Source organism: Malus sylvestris, chromosome 14, assembly GCF_916048215.2.
Source record: "Malus sylvestris chromosome 14, drMalSylv7.2, whole genome shotgun sequence".
Lineage (NCBI taxonomy): Eukaryota > Viridiplantae > Streptophyta > Magnoliopsida > Rosales > Rosaceae > Malus > Malus sylvestris.
In genome coordinates, this window is record NC_062273.1 from 9,622,979 (window position 1) to 9,639,292 (window position 16,314).

Here is a 16,314-nt window from a genome sequence, read left to right on the forward strand (position 1 = left end):
TTCGAACAAGTCAATTATGTTCAAGAATTTTATAGGAGTTTTCATTTGCTTTATGAGCTCTTTTGCAATTATATTCTTCTCGGAGTAAGAAGAGTTCCAAGTTTGGAGTGGTTGAGTTGCTTCCATACAACTCCCACAAAAATTCCATTGACCCCCATATTCAATGAGTTACAAATAAATCAGAAACTAACTTGCACAAGTTTGATATTACCAACTCCCCTCCAAGCCTTGCACTTTGAACAACAATGGACAGGAGATCTATTCAAGTGTTTTAGCTTTTTTTGTGTAATTGGGTTTTGGATTTTGAGGGTTTTTAGGTCTATTAATGTGAGTTTTATGTTATATTTGAAAGTTTTTATAAAAAGTGACATTTATGAAATTGAGTATTAAATTTTGGCTATTAATGATAACTTGTAAGTGAAAGATTTTAGGTTCTATTCTCGTCAAAGGCGAATTTGAAACTTAGGTTTAATTCTCGCCAAAGACGAATTTGAACCACATTATTGCTAGATCATTCTTAGGCTTAGCCCACTCCTTCACCTCTTAGTGTAGATGATATTGTTTGCTCAAAATAAATAAATAAATAAATAAAATTAAAATAAAAACATACATATGAGCGGACCCATAAAGCAGTGTCTTATTCTGTCCCACCCAAAAGAACTTCAGTGGGCGGTTCTCTCTTTTTCTCATCAGACTTGAGTCGATACGAACTTACAGAGGAAGTTGCTTCCTCACCAAGTTTTTAAATATGACTACATATTACTCATCATCATCCGAAGAATCCGATCCAGTGTCTTTTGAAATTCCAAAGTAATCCAGTTAGGCTTTTGCAGCTTCAAGCTCCATCAGTTGTTTTTAAAGATAAACTTGTCTGTTACTCTCTTACATTTACAGACACACTTCTTTGTTACTCTTACATTTACCTACACTTCTCCAGTTCTCTGTGCTTCCTACTTTCACTCTTACGCGCTGCGCGGATCGGTTTCTGTGAGTTCCCCACTTTCTGTTTATTACTTTGCAATTTGGGAATCAATAAATTTGGTTTATTATTTGGGCTATTTGATAACCATTTCGCTTTCGGTTTGTAGTTCCTGTTTTAATGTTCTTTTAACTGAATTGCAAACAAGTTTTCTGTTTTTTTTTTGTTGAAAACTAAACGCTAAAAACTGAATACTGAAATAGTTATCAAACGAGCCTTTGCGTTTTGGACTCTAGTTACTCCAGTACTCTGTTTGACTCTGCAATTTAGCGAAATAGGTTTGCTGATTTAGTTATTTTTGCTGGAAACTTGGTGAATGTTGTAGTGAGAAGCTAACATGGAGAAAGACGGAAATAACTCTGCTGATCCTCTCGCTGTGGGAGAAGCCACACAAGAACTTGGTAACATCTCTTACCTTTTTCAATACCTTGATTGCCTCTTATAATTATTTTTAAAGGAAAATTAGGTTCACATCCTTCTTTTTGTTACTCCATTTATTAAAATTCTATTCATTTTCAATTTTTGATCAAGGTCATTGGATATTAATAACATCATTAATTATTTGAATAATAAAATATTTTTTATTTTTAAATATATTCCTTTAGTGTTAAAAATGTTACAATTAGTATATTTATATTTATAGCTAAATTTTTTTATCATATATTTTTATTTTTAGTTTGTACCCTTTTTTTAATTTGCAAATATTTTTTAATTTGTACCAATTTTCTTTTCATTTTTAATTTGTACCCATATATTAGTTTCTTTTTGTGCCCATATTTTTTAAAGTTTTATTTGTGTTTGTACCCATGTGTATACCGTCACGTGACATTGTATATATAATAAATGATAGAAAAATTACATATGGTATACTTATGTTTTATGCCTAAACTTTGTATCATATATTTATATTTTTAGTTTGTACCCACTTTTAATTTGCAACATTTTTTTTAAATTTGTAGTATTTTCTTTTTAGTTTTATTTTGTACCCATGTATTAATTTCTTTTAGCGCCTATATTTTTTAAAAATTCATTTGTACTCATAGTTTTTAATATTTTATCTGTACCCCAATTTATTTATAATGTACCCATTCTTCTTTATTAATGTATCACTTTGTTATATGTTAAATGTACCAATTTTTTTGTAAAATGTACCAATTTTTTTTAACACTATGGATACATTCTTTTGCCATTTATTATTTCTTATTTTTACATAGTTTTTATTCAATCAAAATGTTTGAATTTTTTTATTGTAACCGTTTCTAATAATATTATAATGAGGGATTATAAATATCATAAAATATCAAACAATTAATGTCAAAACTATAAAAATATAAATATTAATAGTAATATAATGAGGTGTACAAAGTCAAGGGACCTTGATCAAATTTTGAATACTATTAAGGTTTTAATCAAAGAATGTTAAGGATTAGAGATCGCATCCAAAGTATCCCTAGTTTTAAACATAACTTATTATCTGGTAAGTACCGTAAGTTGGTAACTTCTCTAACCATTTTTGTTTAACAAATTTATATATATGATTCATACAACTTGTTTTTTTCTATTTGTAATTTGTAAGTGTTATACTTGCAGGGCGTGAACCTTGTGATGATGAACAACCTCGTTATGTTCCAACCGAGCTGGTCAAACCACCGTGTTCAAATGATGCTAGTGTAATGTATCATTGCTACTTAATTAAGCTGAAGCAGAATATTGATTGCGATATTCCAGTTAGTGATATCGTACTTGCCACAAGGAATAAACTTGATCGTGATACCATTGCAAATATGAATTTTGAATTACAAGTTCAAAGGGGTCCTTTAGCAGTAAACTTTAAATATGCTGGAGATGTTAATCTATGTTCAGAGCAGGTACGGTTTCCAGTGTGTTATTACTTTTAGTGATAAATGACATGATAAAAAAATATATATATCAATGGTTAATCTTGTTCAGAAAAAAAAAATGGTTAATCTTGGTTGTGTAATTTTATTTGCCAGGTTCTTGTTTGCAGAAGGTTCCAAATCACAATTTTTCGAATTCTGGTGGATCATGAATTGACAAAGTTGGAGAAAGTTTTAGAAAGATTTCATTTGGGACAAAACTATGGGACTGAATCGATTGATTACCTTTTGCTACCAGCAGCAAGGATACACCAGAGAACTTCCATCATTGATTTAGACAGTGTTATGTCTACGTCGTCCCATTGTAACAAAGATTTTGAGAATCGTGTTTGTGTAGATTGTCCTCAACCAAACAACAATTCCCATGTTCCACTACATACCAAAAATGGTATGGTTTGTACATGCAGGATCCAGAATTCCGTGGTCTATACGCCTCATACCGATAGCCTGTATTGCATCACTGGCCTGTTGGATGACTTGACTGGAAACTCACTAATGAGGGACAACAAATCTATTACCTACAAAGCCTACTATGAAGCAAAGTATGTTCTTCTATTGTTACCTCTTTTGTATTTGCATGTCTTGTTGCATTAAGGATCAAGCGTTTCCAAAGAAAAAGAAATCATGAAGTATTCGGTGTAGTTTCAGTTTATGTTGGATAAAAATGATATATGCAAGCTATTTTTGAGTAACTCGGATGGTTTCCTTACTGCAGGCATGGGATCAACATGCGTTTTGATCAACAGTTATTGCTTAATGGGCGAGGCATCTTTCGGCTACAAAATTATCTTCTGTGGTCCAGACAACAGAGAAAAAGAGGTCTGAATTCCTAACCTCTTTTAGATAGGAAGCCTGGTATCATTTAATTCTTCTGTTTGTTTTCTGCTCTGCTTTAATATTTCCTATTGGATGAAAATTTTGATCAATAGTTCATAATCCACCTCTAAAACATATACATACATATATTGATTAGAGGAAAATGCACATGGTTGCTAACTTGCTATTCCGTTGTTAGTTGAAATCGAATTGATACCGTTGAGAACGCATTTTAATTTTTTTTGGCACAAAGTCTTGCAGAATCAAAAGTTAATCCAATCTTATCTCATAATTAATCGTTATCAAATAAGAAGCTTAATGTGTGTCACTTATTTGCAGGATCAAGTCATGCATCCGTTCAACTGCCGCCAGAACTTTGCACTATAATCATGTCACCTATATCAATCAGCAATTTATATTCATTCTCACTTGTTCCGTCCATCATGCATCGGCTTGAGTCATTACTACTCGCTGTCAACTTGAAACAGATGATTTTGGATCATTTGCCGCAAAATGTTACCATCCCAACCATTAAGGTATACTACATTTTTTCATTCGGAAGGGTATTGTCCTATATTTAATGAACCATTTATGTATTGATAAGGTACTAGATTTCTGAATTTTTGCTGTTAAATTTCTCTTTGTAGGTCTTGGAATCTATTACTACAGAAGGTTGCCAAGAGAACTTAGATTTGGAATCCTTGGAGACTCTTGGAGATTCCTTTCTTAAGTATGCTGCAAGTCAGCAGTTTTTCAAAACCTGTCAAAATGATCGTGAGGGCCTCCTTAGCGAATATAAGGAACACATAATTTCTAATCTTTCCCTGGGCAAGCTTGGATGTGACCGTAAAATTTCGGTAACAATTATTTATTCAATCATTTCATTTCGGGTTATAATCTTGTTATCCTCGTGAATTTTTCTGAAAGCTGCATTCAAATTGTTACCGCTATGCTTGTAGAACTTTTTTCTATAAACTTTCCTGCTTGACTAATCTGCCATTGTTTACGTGTTGTAGGGTTTTATTCGTAACGAGACTTTTGATCCAAAAAAGTGGATTATACCTGGAGATTATTGTAGAAGTTATTTCTTAAATGAGGAGTTGCTTTTTGATAAAAGAAGCATCTATGTTGGGGGAACAAGGAAGATCGATGCTAAAATTGTTGCGGACGTAGTTGAGGCACTAATCGGTGCATTTCTTAGCACAGGTGGTGAACTAGATGCCATATATTTCATGAACTGGGTTGGTATAGAGGTGGATTTAGACCACATACGATATGAGAGGCACTTACAAGTGCAGTCAGAGATTCCCGTTGATGTTGGACATTTAGAGTCATTGCTTGACTATAAATTTCAGGATCCTTCTCTTCTCGTGGAAGCATTAAGCCATGGTTCTTATATTCCCGGAGGTTACCAGGTATGTCCAATGATGTGACGAAGATGAAACGTATTCCATGCGTATCTACTTTTTATAACGATGTAGTTTTTGTAACTTCAAATTTTACTGGATTCTGTCTGTAATGTGGAAGCTGGTATGTATAAAAGTTTAGTCCCGAAAGCCGCAAGCTTATTCAGCTAATGCACATCATCAGTTAAACAATTTCACTTAATTTTTAGGCCACTTGTTACTTTCCCTACTATGTGTTCCTAACTTTTCAGATGTACATTCTTTGTTGTGCAGCGGCTAGAATTTCTTGGTGATGCGGTGTTGGATTATATGATCACTACTTATTTTTACGATAAGTATCCTGAGATGATGTCCCCAGGAATTTTAACTATTCTGAGGTCTGCCTCTGTGAACAATAAGTGTTATGCACTATCTGCTGTGAAGGCTGGATTACACAAGCACATTCTTGCTTCGGACATAGTCCACAGAAATATTGACCGCACAGTTAACAATTTCGGATCGCTATCTAAGGAATCAACTTCTGGATTAAAATCTGAGACATACTTCAGCAATGTTGGTTTCTAACGCGTATCATGCTCATTATTTCTCTGCTGCATTTTTTAGCGATTCTAGGACTGGAAACTTAGGGTGCTTCGCCTATGTTTTCTTACTTTTTATGGTTTTATCCATGTTACAACAAATGTCTGTCTAACAAGCATTCACTGAAGATATCAGAATTCAAGGATATTGTCTAAGAATTACTCTCAAAAACTCATATGATATCTCTTTTATGTAGGTACTTGCTGATATCGTCGAGGCTCTAGCAGGGGCAATTTATATTGATTCTGGATACAACAAACAAATCGTCTTTCAGAGCATACGTCCTCTCTTGGAGCCCTTGGTTTCTCCATACGATCGTTCATTCTGGAAGAGATTCCAAGGTGTATTGCCAAAAGAAAGCATTATGAAGTGCAGAAACCTGTCAAGTGCTTCCAAAGTGGTGCCGCTTCAATAGAGGTTGAAGCGATATGGGTCACATACAAGCAGACATCAACTTCTGCTAATACGGACACAGTGAAAAATTAAGCTCGCAAACAAGTTCTGAGGTCTCGAAAGGTCTTTGAATTAAACAATGGAAACAAGTTCAAATGATGTTCCGGCATACATATAGCTTAAAAGACACTACGAATATTTGATGATGACTTACATCTGTATATTGTGCACTTCTGCCTTTTATATGATGCAATAAACTACAATTTTAACTGTGAAAAAAACCAAGGAAAACCAAAAACAAAAAAAACAAAAAAAAAACTGAGGTTCCTACCATGGACATGGAGCCCTCTTCGAGTTGGCCATACCTGCAAAATGTTTTAAAATAGACTGGTGAGCATCTACCAATAACGTTCAAGAGTCTAAATTTTGTGAACCAATTTTAAAAAGAACCGAGCTCAAGCTAGACTGACATGTATCGTCAAAACATAAGAGCAGCTCACAAGCTTGACTACCTGAGCATGCCGCAGATTAAACTTGGATCATTTAGGAAAACAAATGTAATGCTTTGTTTGATTATTTGTTTTACCTGAAGTCAGTGAGCAACTTGTGGCTTGAATGGGTTTGGAATTCCATCGGTTGGAATGACTGTTTCGAAAGCCTCTACGAGAAGTGATACTTTTCTTTTCCGAGCTGGAGTTAATCTGGCAACAGCTTGTTGAAGGGCATAATCAAGCATCCATTCCTCGGAATTCTTCCTGTCATCCATGTATAGATGCTTTAGATTAACCTTCTCTGCTTCGGGGTCAGGCGCAAAGGGCAGATATCGTGGCCCTCGTGGGTTGAACTTCTTTACATTTTCCATTGCCTTGATAAATCTGTTAAGAAGAATCATTTTTTTCAGATTGCTCCAGTTCTTCGACATTTTCTTGGCAGGTTTGTCTTCCGCCTCTCCGACTGAAATTTCTTCTTGAATGGTAGCATTATCAAACTTGGCAGAGTTGGTGGATTTCGACATGAAAGATTTCCCTTCTATGACAACTTTATTTTTTGGAGGTTCCTGCTCTGGACTTGATCCTCTAGTGCTTGATTTATCATCATCTGATTCATCCTGGTTCTCTGGAAGAACAATTTCATCAATCGCTTTCTCAACCTGCAGCTTGATTGCTTCAATATGGCGGAGTTCAACCTTTTTGTTGTCTTCATGGTGACTTTTCTCTTGATCTATTTCGGGCAATCCGTTGGCGTCGTCTACTTGTTCCTCTTCAGCTCCTTCGAGTGGTTTGTCTCCATCTTTTGCATCGATAGTTGATGCCATATGCTTATACACTAAGAACCATAAGTTCGTATATTTCTGCTTTTCCAACCGGCCTTCATGTGCTACCCCGCTCACTTCTTCTCTTGCTGCCATTTGCTCCTCAGTTGATCCTATGGAAGCTAAAGAGACCACCGTGTTATCTGCTGTTGAGCCCACATGATTTTCAGTACTCTGGTCCTCAGATGAATTCAATTTTTCGGCAGTGTCGGCCATTAGTTTATTGGTCTCAGATTTGATGTTTTCCAATATCGGACCGAGGTTGCTAGGACCATCACAAATGATCCTACCGTGTTCATCTTGCTTCAAGGAGGTATCATCACATAACCATGGATCTTTGGTTTCTGATACAGCAAAATTGGTTAAGTCAATGACTTTGTCATCCAAATAGCAAGCATTTATAGAAACAATTTGATTCTTCTTCTGATCTTCACCAGTGGCCTCAGGAACAGTAACATCTCGCTTGGTTTGAATAAAACAGTGGTCTGTCCTGAGCAAATTCACTTGACTTTGCTCCTCTTGCATTTGAAAATCACTGACCTGATCTGGATACTCATTGAAACTTTTCTTTGGACATGACACATTCCCAAGCAAGACTCCGGCAGATGTTCTCGAGTTACTCTCTTCACCTTGATGAATAAAATTTTGAACTGACAAACCATTGCAGACTTGAATATTTGATTCAGTGGAATTTGTTACATTGGACCTCTGGCTACTCTTAATTTCTGGAAACGGGAGAACTGTTTCAAAAGCTTCGACGAGCAACGCTACTCTTCTTTGTTGAGCTGGAGGTAGTTTAGATATAACCTGTTGAAGTGCATAATCAAGCATCCACTCCTCGGCATTCTTTCTCTCTTCTGTCTTTTGCTGCCTTAGATTGACCTTTTCTGCTTCTGAATCAGGATCCAAGGGCAAGTATTTTTGCTTCGGGTAATTGAGGTTCCTCACCTTGTCAACTGCCTTGACAAATCTCTTGAGGAGAATGAATTTTTTCAGACTGCTCCAGCTCTTGGGTGTTTTCTTGTCAGTCTTCTCTCCAACTTCTGACACTGTTTTCGCTTCTTTTGTATTTTGTGCTGTACTGTCCTCAGACGAACGACTGGTGGCAATTGAAGTCCTCCGCTCCCCACTCTCATCCGTAGTCTGTTCTAATGCTTCCCAGTCTGAGCCGACGCCACTAGTAGATGATTCATCATCATATGAGCAGTCCTGAATTTCCGGGAGAAGAATGCAATCAAATGCTTCCTGCACCAGCTGAATGGCATCATGGCGGCATATCTCAGTAGTTTCACCTCCTGCGCTGTGATTTACGAAAGCTGTATGATCATCTATTTCGGAGAAACTTAAATTGTCATTTTCACAGATGGTGTTGGCACCCTCTAGTTGTTCTTCCTTGTCTGATCCATTAAGAGGGAGCTGGTCATCAACATTTGGAGTGACACCTTTTATAGCGTGCTTGTACATCAACTGCCACATTCGGGTATATTTCTGATCCTTTGCATGCTTACTTCCACTTTTGTCCTCCTTACCTGCATTTTGTTCCTTCGAAGCTTGAGAATCAGAAGCAGCAGAGATTTCATTGTTCCTTGTTGATTGCACAGCTTCTTGAGGGATTGGTCTTTCCAATTTATTGGGTAGTTTGACAGTTGTGCAATCATCGACCTCCATAGTTTTTCCAAACAATTTAGGATCACTATTGCTGGGATCATCTGTGCAAGTGGATTGAACACCTTCATTGTGATTAGATGCTGCAATTTTCTCTTCCTTCCAGTCTGTGTTGGTGGCTTCCAAATCTGTACCAATGCAACAACATTCCGGACTTACACCATCCGCTGCAGGGAGTGACACCATAGCATTCATTTTATGAACTGCGCCATTTCCATTGCAGGCCATGTGATTCGTCTGATCCTCCTTAGTTTTGCCAGACCTTTTCACTCTCTCCAACGGTTGAGTTGCCCGTGTCACTCCCCTCTGAGCCCTCAACATGCGCCTCCTTATCGAAATGAGGCGCTTGAGTGGGGGTACATTGGTGTGGCGATGACCATGAAGTGAGCAGTAAGTGAATGGACAAACCTTGGCGGCCGAACCCCCCTCAGATTCAGTTCCCTCTGCCTCATGATCCCCAATTTCAGGCAACTTGGAAGCTTTGAGGGCCGAAGAACATGTAGCTCTTTGTACTCTGAATTCCGGAACTTTAGGGAGTTCAGAGTGTTTTGTCATCATAGATTTTGTTGGGACATTCAACGCTGAATTGTGACCAGAAAAAGTTTTCGGCTTTAAATTAACGGATCTTGGAGATGATGATTCTGCATCGCTGGTTGACATTCTTGAGCAGGCAGAACTTGCAAGCTTAGACATTCTTGATTTCTTGAGATTAATATTATTCATTTGGGTTCCTCCAGAGCACTTCCTCATCAAAGGGTTTCTAAATTTTAAGCTGGAAATTCTCGTCAAATTCTTTGCAGGCTTAAAACTAGACCGTCTCGTTAATGTTCTTGCGGAATTCTACACATAAACCAAAACAGGAAAATTCACAAAAAAGAAGGGAAATCGTCAATTTCCAGCTATTTTAATTGGTAAGCAAAGGCAATAAGAATTCAACATATGTGTAGTTCCGCTCGCCTAATCCTCTATTCTCTTCGCCATATATTATCCTTTAAAAAAACAAAAGAGATCAAGAATTTAACAGACTTGCCTGTAGGTTTTCAGTACTTGTATCAGAAGAACCATCAGTGGAGGATACATGGTGATTGGATATACTGCTGGATCTCTTTCGGGACGGCTTCAGGCTTGGTGATTTGGAGAGCTTGATTGATATCAACTTTTTCAATTTCTTCTTCTTCTTCTTCTGCAGCAGCAGCTCTCCTTGGCTTCTGCCATTCTGGTTTTGCAAAACAGATGGTGACAATTTCTCACACATTTGGCTGGAATCCAGATCAGCTCCAAACTCAGGCTCCTTATCATCCATTATCTTTCCCTTGACAGAATTCAAGTTTTCTGATATGAATCTAGCTGCTTTTCTTCTTCTTTGTTTTGTTTTGTTTCTGTTTTTTCTTTTCAGAAGGGAAGAAAGAAAACGAATTTGGTGGAAAGAAGGGTTTTTGCGGACTCTGTTTTGGGAGATGACTCAATAAAAAGAATCCAAGGATTGGTGTTTTCAGAATTTTCTAACTTGATCTTAAAATCCAGGTATGCAATCAAAATAAATAATAAGAGACATGAATAACAGCTGAGTTTGAAGAATAAGGCTGAGGTTGGACTTCGATTTCTTGACTTGTATGCATACTATTGCAATTGACTTGACTATTCACCCCCCCCCCCCCCCCCCTTTATCTTTTCCTTTATAGGGATGAACAACTGTGACACATTATTAAAAGTTCTTGGTTGGAATGACCTTTAATTCTTTTCTTCTTATTTTTTAATTAGAAGCGATAGCACAACTCAATGTTACAGCAAGTGACGGAACCAAGATTTTTAACAACAGGATCATAATATTAATCAAAAATATTTTATTGGGCCATTTTGTTGTGCACCTAGCCGACACTCACTAATTTCTGCCAACATATATCAGTAGCTTATGGCAAGATATGTCGACAACTACTATTATGTAGAGGCTTTTCAAGAGTGGATGAAAGATATTGTAGAGTAATGTTGAAGGCTACCAAAGCTTGACAACTAAGATATTTCATCAAGCACATGGTGTGCATAATAGAGTCGCACACAAGAAGAGAGAACGCAAAGACAAATATGTTCGAAGAAAATTGAAGAAGTGGGAGAAGGAGATTGTAATCAATAGAGTCGCACACAAGAAGAGAGAACATGAAGACAAATATGTTAGAAGAAAATTGAAGAAGTTAGTGAAGGAGATTGTAATTTGGTTTGTCGTGGTTATTCCTAGAAGTCCAATACAAAACATAAACAAATATTCATAAGGTTTTTGAAGTTGTTCCTATGGTGGCTCCACTGAGCAAGAGAATGAGAGGGTTTTAATTTAGACTTAATGGATTAAAGAAGAAAACCTTAATCATAGAATCTAGAATAATCCAGCACTTACAAAATGATGAGAAACAAATATGGCAATAGTTCAAAACTTTCATTCTCATAATTTGAGAGAAAAAAAATAAAGGGTAAATTACGTCCTCAAGTTTGGGTGTAATTATAACCTCATACAATATCTTTAAAATATTTTAATCTTATAAATTTAGTTATCATTTCATTTCAATTTCATACAACCGTTAAAAATTTTGTTAAATTAGTTGTTAAATGATGACGTGGTTACAGTGGGTCTCACATTTTTGCTTATGTGGATGACAACTTCTGCCACATGAACAAACAATTAATTTTTTATTTAAAAAAAACAAACCCTTCAAAAATAGAAAGAAAAAAAAACAACCTTCCACAGCCGCTCTCCACCCCAAACCTGCAAATGCAAAGCCCCAACCCTGGATCTTCCATCCCCTCCAGTACGTCGTCAGCATCTTCGTCCAAATCCTAAATTTTCCCAAACCCAGGTCCAGGTTACAGGGGCCGAAGCCGGCATCAATGGCAACAACGGATGAGGAAATGGGGTTTGCAGGGGGAGAGGGAGAATGCGGCTGGGGATGGGGAAGGGGAAGACATGAATTTTAGGTTTTTTTTTTCAATTAATTATTTTAGTATTTAATATTCTGATTAAATTATTATTTTTTAAATGCATATAAAAAAAATGTTGGCACGTGATATAAATTTGACAGTCGTTTATTTTTCAAGTTGCACCTCATACATCATCTTTGCAAAATATTAGTCAAATCTAAAATATTTAAGATATCTAATTGGGTATGAATATCTTTGGCAATAATTATTGACTAAAAAATGATTAAACTGGATTTTGATTGTATTTCACATTCAAGAATGTGAGTCCATTTCTGGAACCGGATTCTCTTCTTGGTGAGGATCTTGGAGATCCGTCAATCTTGTTATTTCATCATATATCATGCGATCAGAAATTATTTTAAATATTTTTATTTAAAATTCAACACATATAGTACTTGACAAAAATTAACTACACGATATACGATGAACGAACACAATTCATAAATCCTCAGGATCCTCATCAAAAGGATCCGGAGAGGATCTTGTTGGTACATTTCTCAGTCCCCTAATCCAAGGTAACCGCTATTTCTCTGGTAGGATTGTTTCACGTGTCTGTTTTACTAACAATAATTACTTTATGCATTTAATTAATCTTTAAGGAAAAGATTAACAATTAAAAAAAATCTACCATTTATTCCTTAAAATATAAGGAAAACTAATGAAAAGAGTTTTAAAACTTTGAGTTTTAAAGATAAGGACAAAATAAATGAGAAAATGAATAGTATCAAGATTAATATTTTAGTGTAAAAATGTATTTTTTCATTAAAGTGAATAGTACAAGAAACTTTTCGATAAAATTTCTTAAAATATATCCTTACAATTGATGATTGATGTAATAAGGTAACAATGGTTAGTTACATAGACATGTGACACAATTATGGAAGAGAGTAGGGGTGGGTTCAAAAAACCGAAAACCGAAAAAAACCGAAAACCAAACCGAACCGAGGCCGAAAAAAACCGAACCGAAACTGTCAAACCGAACCGAACCGAACCGATATATATATATTTAATTATTTTTTTAAATATTATAAATAGTTTAGTCATACAATCATAACAAAACATACCTTGTTGCTAAGTTGGTTTCGGTGAACCTTTTCAACCCCTAACGCACGGGTTCGAACCTCCAGGATGTCTGAGATGTTTTTTAATTTTTTTGGAGAACTTAACAAAACCCTTTAACCCTAGCCACTAGCAGCCATACCTTTTATTTTTTTTCATTCCCTTCCTCTCTCTCTCGTTCCCTGCCTCCTCTCCTCCAGTGTAACCCTAACCCAGCGCAGCCGAGCCTCCTCTCTCTCTCGTTGGGTCTTCAACTTCAATCGCTCTGTCTTTCTCAATCTCTCAGGCGACCCACGACGGCGCGACCCTTTTCCCTTATCCCTCTCCTCTGTACTCTGGACCTTCTCTCCTTCCTTCCCAACTCCGCCGCTCTTCCGCTTCGTCTTCTTCCTTCACAGCGACCTGCAAGTGTCGCCGTCTCACTCGTCGTCACTGATTTGCTCTCAGTTTCTCACCGCCATGACCTGTGACCCACGACCTCTTGCTGTTTCGAGTCTCGACCCACTACTTCGTTCCTTTGCAAGGTTAGTCTTATAATAATTTCTCTCATGTTTGTTCTACATATTTTGTTTTCAATTTGATGCGTTTTGCAGAATTTATTTTCAATTACCGTCCCATTACATCTAGTGCGTGTCATACTTTTTGCAATTTGTTTTGGGTAACTTCAGTTATGAACACTATTAGTTGAGGTTTCATTAATTTTATATTTTCTTATCCTTGCATGCGGTACTAATTTGTATCGACGAGATCCTCGGCGAGGCGGAGAAGAAATCGACTATGATAGATTTCACAGCTGAGATGAGGATCCAAGCTTTTCTTCGACTCTTTCATGGTTTTGGTTCGATTTCAAAACTACCCAAATGATAAAAAATTAAAAGACTATGATGGATTTCTGGGTTTTTTTCTTTCTTTCTGGATTTGGGTTTTTTGTTGAATATAAAGGCTTTAACTTCATGACTACAAAACGATTTGAGCTTTTTAGAGAGAGAGAGAGAGAGAGAGCGGCTTTTGATGATTTCAGCGAGTAAATGCTGTAAGGAAGAAATACAGAATGATAAAGTGTTGATGCTAGCACATGAGAAAAAAATGGCACTCTGTGATATCTGTGGTTCATTTCTTGTGGCCAATGATGCTGTAGAGAGAACTCAGTCTCATGTTACAGGGAAACAACATATTGGTTATGGCATGGTTCGAGATTTTATCGCTGAGTTCAAGGTGAGTCTCTCTGTTGATTAATGATTATTGAAGTTAAGGAAAAATATAATTTCTTGCTCAGGGACTGAAAAACGTGGACCTAATTTTTCAGGAATCTAAGGAGAAGGCAAGGGAAGAAGAAAGGTTAGCGAGGGAGAAAGAAGCAGAAGAACGGAGGAAATAGAGGGAGAAGGAACAGGAGGATAGAAGGAGAAGTAATTCAAGTGACAGGGGTCTATCTTATGTTGTTGTGGTTGTTTTGCATTTTTTGGAGGAAAAAAAAAAAAAAAAAAACCGAAAAAAAAACCGAAACCGAACCGAAAAAAATTTGGGCCGAACCGAAATTTCGGTTTGGTTTCGGTTTTGGCAAAAAACCGAACCGATCAGAACCGAACCCAGCCCTAGAAGAGAGTAGTGATTATCTTGGAGCAGGAGGTCTGCAAAAAACGCACTCGAAGAATATTTGCATGTTCACATCCTATATGTAGATTAGCACATAGCTCGGCGTTATTACACGGTAGTTCAAAAACACGGAAATTTCGATGGAAATATCGGGATATTATCGATATCGATAAAAATTGAATAAAAACCACAGAAATTGTAAGAAAAACTTTGAAATTTTTATTAAAACTTTGCAGAATGTTTATTTAGTCAATTATCTATTAGTTTATCACAAAAAATTGGAAGAAAATGCATTGCATGATAGATATAACTGATTTAAGTTGATTATATAGCGAGCTGGCAAACATTGTGAGTGTAGAAAATATGTAGTAATTAATGAAGGAAGTTTAAACACACCATAATAATTTATATATAATGAATTAGTACAATATTTTACACTTTATACATTGCATGGTAAAATACATAAGTGACTTAGCAAGGTCTAAAATATCGATAATATAGGAAATATCGGTAGTCTAAAAACAAAGAAATTTCAATGGAAATATCGGAATATTATAGATATTTTAGATCATAATAGTGAGAAACACACCCACCAACGTATCCACATATTTAAATGTCATTGATTTTCTGGAAGGAAGTACAATATTAAATAATAATAGACGAGATGATGGAATGTAGACGGCCTCAATAAAAAATTTGACAAAATTTCAACCCAGATGAATCGGAAAAGAAGGGTCCCGCACCTAATATTATACATAGAATGACTATCCTCTATTGTGCGAGACAATGCACCACACCATGGGGTTCCTGCTTTACATGTTGATATATTTGAAAAATCAAAATACGCACAACAAAATACGAACAAAGTTATGAAACTAGGAATATTATTTAAATAATTGAAAAACAAATAAACAACATTGTCAAGACAGCTACAAATTGAGCACTGTAATTTGAACTTATTTCTCATACTAAATTACAATATTTATAGAGACCTAAACCCAAGAAACCTTAATATGTAATATACCAAAATTACCTAACAATAATATAAACCTAAAACTAGGGCTGGGCACAGGCCGCGCTGGGCCCAAATTTGGAGGAACCAGACCTTACCCATTTAAAATTTAACGGGGCGGGCTGAGTCGGGTAAAGGGATTTTGAGTTTGGAAATCGGATCTAATATCGGCCCGTTTGCCAAGGGTTCAATTACTTCTTCTTTTTTTCGGTTTTGGGCATACTGAGATTGAAGCAGAATGAGGTGGAGGAGGCGGTGGCTACAAATTCATAAAAGACAAAGGGTATGTTCAATGAAAACCCAAATTCTCTAAGAACCCACAAAAAATTCACAAAAAAAAAAAAAAAAAAAACAAACAAACAAACAAACAAAGGGACGACCTCGTTGAGGCCGTCTTCCTCATCACAGAAGAGAATCGGTGGGAGAAGAAATTTTCCCCACCTGAAGTTATTGTCTTCCTCAGTCCTTTTTCTCAGGACGCGAGACCCCAACGGACATGTGAGCTTAATGTGTAGGCTTCCTCTCTTCTTCTTCATGCCTTGCCTTCAATATTTTATTCCTCTTAACTGTAGTCCACAGATTAGCAACATCATTCACAAAACCCTAACTGCAATAGAACTCACAGATACATA

General features: G+C 36.4%; 2 protein-coding genes and 1 long non-coding RNA gene across 3 annotated transcripts; 2 read left to right on the forward strand and 1 right to left on the reverse strand.

The window, feature by feature from the left end:
* Window positions 1-724: 724 nt before the first annotated feature.
* LOC126599501 (endoribonuclease Dicer homolog 2-like) lies at window positions 725-6,352 on the forward strand. The gene is made up of 10 exons (XM_050265892.1): window positions 725-987; window positions 1,305-1,380; window positions 2,570-2,847; window positions 2,974-3,419; window positions 3,593-3,696; window positions 4,033-4,229; window positions 4,341-4,550; window positions 4,710-5,108; window positions 5,373-5,651; window positions 5,875-6,352. The coding sequence occupies exons 2-10, from the start codon at window positions 1,317-1,319 to the stop codon at window positions 6,091-6,093; spliced, it is 2,196 nt and encodes a 731-aa protein (XP_050121849.1). The 5' UTR covers window positions 725-987; window positions 1,305-1,316; the 3' UTR covers window positions 6,094-6,352.
* Window positions 6,178-10,685, reverse strand: LOC126599500 (calmodulin binding protein PICBP-like). Its single transcript, XM_050265889.1, has 3 exons — window positions 10,079-10,685; window positions 6,658-9,888; window positions 6,178-6,436 (listed from the first exon to the last, which is right to left on the reverse strand). The coding sequence occupies exons 1-2, from the start codon at window positions 10,349-10,351 to the stop codon at window positions 6,664-6,666; spliced, it is 3,498 nt and encodes a 1,165-aa protein (XP_050121846.1). The 5' UTR covers window positions 10,352-10,685; the 3' UTR covers window positions 6,178-6,436; window positions 6,658-6,663.
* Window positions 10,686-13,226: 2,541 nt separating this feature from the next.
* Window positions 13,227-14,588, forward strand: LOC126599508 (uncharacterized). Its single transcript, XR_007615174.1, has 3 exons — window positions 13,227-13,598; window positions 14,213-14,289; window positions 14,381-14,588. It is a non-coding gene; the product is annotated as an uncharacterized LOC126599508 (long non-coding RNA).
* The last annotated feature ends 1,726 nt before the right edge of the window (window positions 14,589-16,314 follow it).